The 3,233-nt window shown below is 45.7% G+C and overlaps 1 protein-coding gene across 1 annotated transcript in view; it reads right to left on the reverse strand.

The window, feature by feature from the left end:
* Positions 1-1,813, reverse strand: part of LOC117953075 (thrombospondin-type laminin G domain and EAR repeat-containing protein-like) — a 7,679-nt gene extending 5,866 nt beyond the window's left edge. Inside the window, exon 1 of the mRNA XM_034885790.1 lies at positions 1,605-1,813. Coding sequence (XP_034741681.1) covers positions 1,605-1,760 — 156 coding nt within the window. The 5' untranslated portion in view covers positions 1,761-1,813. The remainder of the gene's footprint in view (positions 1-1,604) is intronic.
* Positions 1,814-3,233: the final 1,420 nt, after the last annotated feature.

The raw sequence follows: 3,233 nt of genomic DNA on the forward strand, positions 1-3,233 counted from the left end.
CAGAAACCAGTCAGAAACCAGAAAACAGCCAGAAACCAGAAACCAGTCAGAAATCAGAAACCAGCAAGAAATCAGAAAACAGCCAGAAACCAGAAACCAGTCAAAAACCAGAAACCAGCAAGGAACCAGAAAACAGTCAGAAAACAGAAAACAGCCAGAAACCAGAAACCGATCAGAAAACAGTCAGAAATAAGAAACCAGAAACCAGTCAGAAACCAGAAAACAGTCAGAAACCAGAAAACAGTCAAAAACCAGAAACCAGCAAGAAACCACTCAGAAACCAGTTAGAAACAAGTCAGAAACCAGTCAGAAACCAGAAACCAGTCAGAAACCAGAAACCAGTCAGAAACCAGAAAACCGTCAAAAACCAGAAACCAGCAAGAAACCAGAAACCAGTCAGAAACCAGAAAACAGCCAGAAACCAGAAACCAGTCAGAAAACAGAAACCAGCAAGAAATCAGAAACCAGTCAGAAACCAGCAAGAAACCAGAAACCAGTCAGAAACCAGAAAACAGCCAGAAACCAGAAACCAGAAACCAGTCAGAAATCAGAAACCAGCAAGAAATCAGAAACCAGTCAGAAACCAGTCAGAAACCAGAAAACAGCCAGAAACCAGAAACCAGTCAGAAATCAGAAACCAGCAAGAAATCAGAAACCAGTCAGAAACCAGCAAGAAACCAGAAAACAGTCAGAAACCAGAAACCAGCAAGGAACCAGAAACCAGTCAGAAACCAGAAACCAGTCAGAAACCAGAAAACAGTCAAAAACCAGAAACCAGCAAGGAACCAGAAACCAGTCAGAAACCAGAAAACAGCCAGAAACCAGAAACCGATCAGAAAACAGTCAGAAATAAGAAACCAGAAACCAGTCAGAAACCAGAAAACAGTCAGAAAACAGAAAACAGTCAGAAACCAGAAAACAGTCAAAAACCAGAAACCAGCAAGAAACCACTCAGAAACCAGTTAGAAACAAGTCAGAAACCAGTCAGAAACCAGAAACCAGTCAGAAACCAGAAACCAGAAACCAGTCAGAAACCAGCAAGAAACCAGTCAGAAACCAGTCAGAAACCAGAAAACAGCCAGAAACCAGAAACCAGTCAGAAATCAGAAACCAGCAAGAAATCAGAAACCAGTCAGAAACCAGCAAGAAACCAGTCAGAAACCAGAAAACAGCCAGAAACCAGTCAGAAATCAGAAACCAGCAAGAAATCAGAAACCAGTCAGAAACCAGCAAGAAACCAGAAACCAATCAGAAACCAGAAAACAGCCAGAAACCAGAAACCAGTCAGAAATCAGAAACCAGCAAGAAATCAGAAACCAGTCAGAAACCAGCAAGAAACCATAAACCAGTCAGAAACCAGCAAGGAACCAGAAACCAGTCAGAAACCAGTCAGAAACCAGAAACCAGCCAGAAACCAGAAACCAGCCAGAAACCAGAAACCAGCAAGAAATCAGAAACCAGAAACCAGTCAGAAACCAGTCAGAAACCAGAAACCAGTCAGAAACCAGAAACCAGAAACCAGCCAGAAAGCTAAAAGGGTCAGATGAATGTAGAGGAGTAACTAAAGTAACCAGTAACTATGGTAACTAGTAACTAAAGATCACCTTCTGTCTCAGCCTCGGTGTCTTCAGGGTGACGACCAATGAGAACTCAGCAGGGAAGAAGTCGCAGTTGCTGAAGATTTGGGAGGCGGGGAAACTCAGCAGTGACGCCTCGGCGCCGGCCAATCGGAGTCCTCGGGACCCTTTGGACTGTACCATCTGCACCTAGGGGGAAGCCGTTTATCTCTTCATACATCCCTCCTTCACTTTCTGATTCAGAGTGAGATGTGTTCACGTTGTTGATGTAATATCGTGAAACATCAAGAGAGAGGACGTCCCTCCATCCTGTGTCCGCCATTTTGACGCTACCAAGCCACCCCCGCCGTTAGCATCCCATTGACTCCCATTCATTGGGAAAAAGTCGAAATATGTTTAAAATTGTTGGAATATTTTGAGAAAAGTCTGAATATTTTAAGAAAAAGTTATTTTAATGCTACAAAGCACTCACCCCAGTTAGCATCCCATTGACTCCCATTCATGTTGAAAAAGAAAATCGAAATTTGTTTAAAATTGTTGGAATATTTTGAGAAAAAGTAGGAATATTTTTATTTTAATGCTATGAAGCACTCAACCACCGTTAGCATCCCATTGACTCCCATTCATGTTGAAAAAAAAGTCAGAATATATTTATAAAAGTCTGAATATTTGGAGAAAAAGCTTCCTGTGTCCACCATTTTGATGCTAGGAAGCCATCCCCGCCGTTAGCATCCCATTGACTCCCATTCATTTTGACGTCACTTTGACAGTGAATAACTTTCCATCTGATGCGTTTAAAGACTCCATTTGGCCGTTGTTTATTTCTAAAGAAACACGACGATGTATAAAAGGCGGTGTTACCTCGTAGCTCACGTGGTGTCTCCGTAGCAACGTATTTATAAAAACAGGCTAACGAACGGTCATAACCACGTCATACTGACGCGTAGTGGAGGAATCTCTGTATACAGGATAAGCTACGTTAGTGTTAACTAGCCTGTTGGTTAGCATTAATTAACCTGTGTTTATGTTAACTAGCACCTCTCACCTGTCCTACCTGTGGGGGCGGGGCTTGCCCTGGGGGCGGGGCTTGTCCTGGGGGCGGCAGGGCTCTGGACAGCAGGTCCAGAGGCAGCAGGTCTGAGGAGGAAACACACCTACAGCTTACCAGTGTGTGTGTGCGTGCAGGTGTGGGTGCAGGTATGTGTGTGTGCAGGTGTGTGTGTGTGTGTGTGTGCAGGTGTGTGTGTGTGTGCACCCGCCCCCCCTTCCGTGATCCTCATACCTGTACAGGGTCTCCAGTCGTGGCTTTGGACTCCTGTGGCGAGCAGCACCCAAAGGAGCAGCCCCCAGGGGGGCAGCACCCAGGGGGGCAGCCCCCAGGGGGGCAGCAGGGGGCCACAGACCATCATGACCCCGGCCCGCGGTTCGATTCCTCCTCACCGGACGGCTCGTTGACCGGCACCGCGCGCCGTCATGTTCTGGCTGCCAGCCGACCAATCAGGACTCAGATAGCTCCGATCTTCTTCTTCTGTCGTCTGGAAGGAGAATAATGTCACCAGTTAAACATACACACACACTCACACACACACACAGACACACACACACTCACACTCACACACACACACACACACACACACACACACACACACACTCACA

The sequence above is a fragment of the Etheostoma cragini genome, chromosome 11, assembly GCF_013103735.1.
Source record: "Etheostoma cragini isolate CJK2018 chromosome 11, CSU_Ecrag_1.0, whole genome shotgun sequence".
NCBI lineage: Eukaryota > Metazoa > Chordata > Actinopteri > Perciformes > Percidae > Etheostoma > Etheostoma cragini.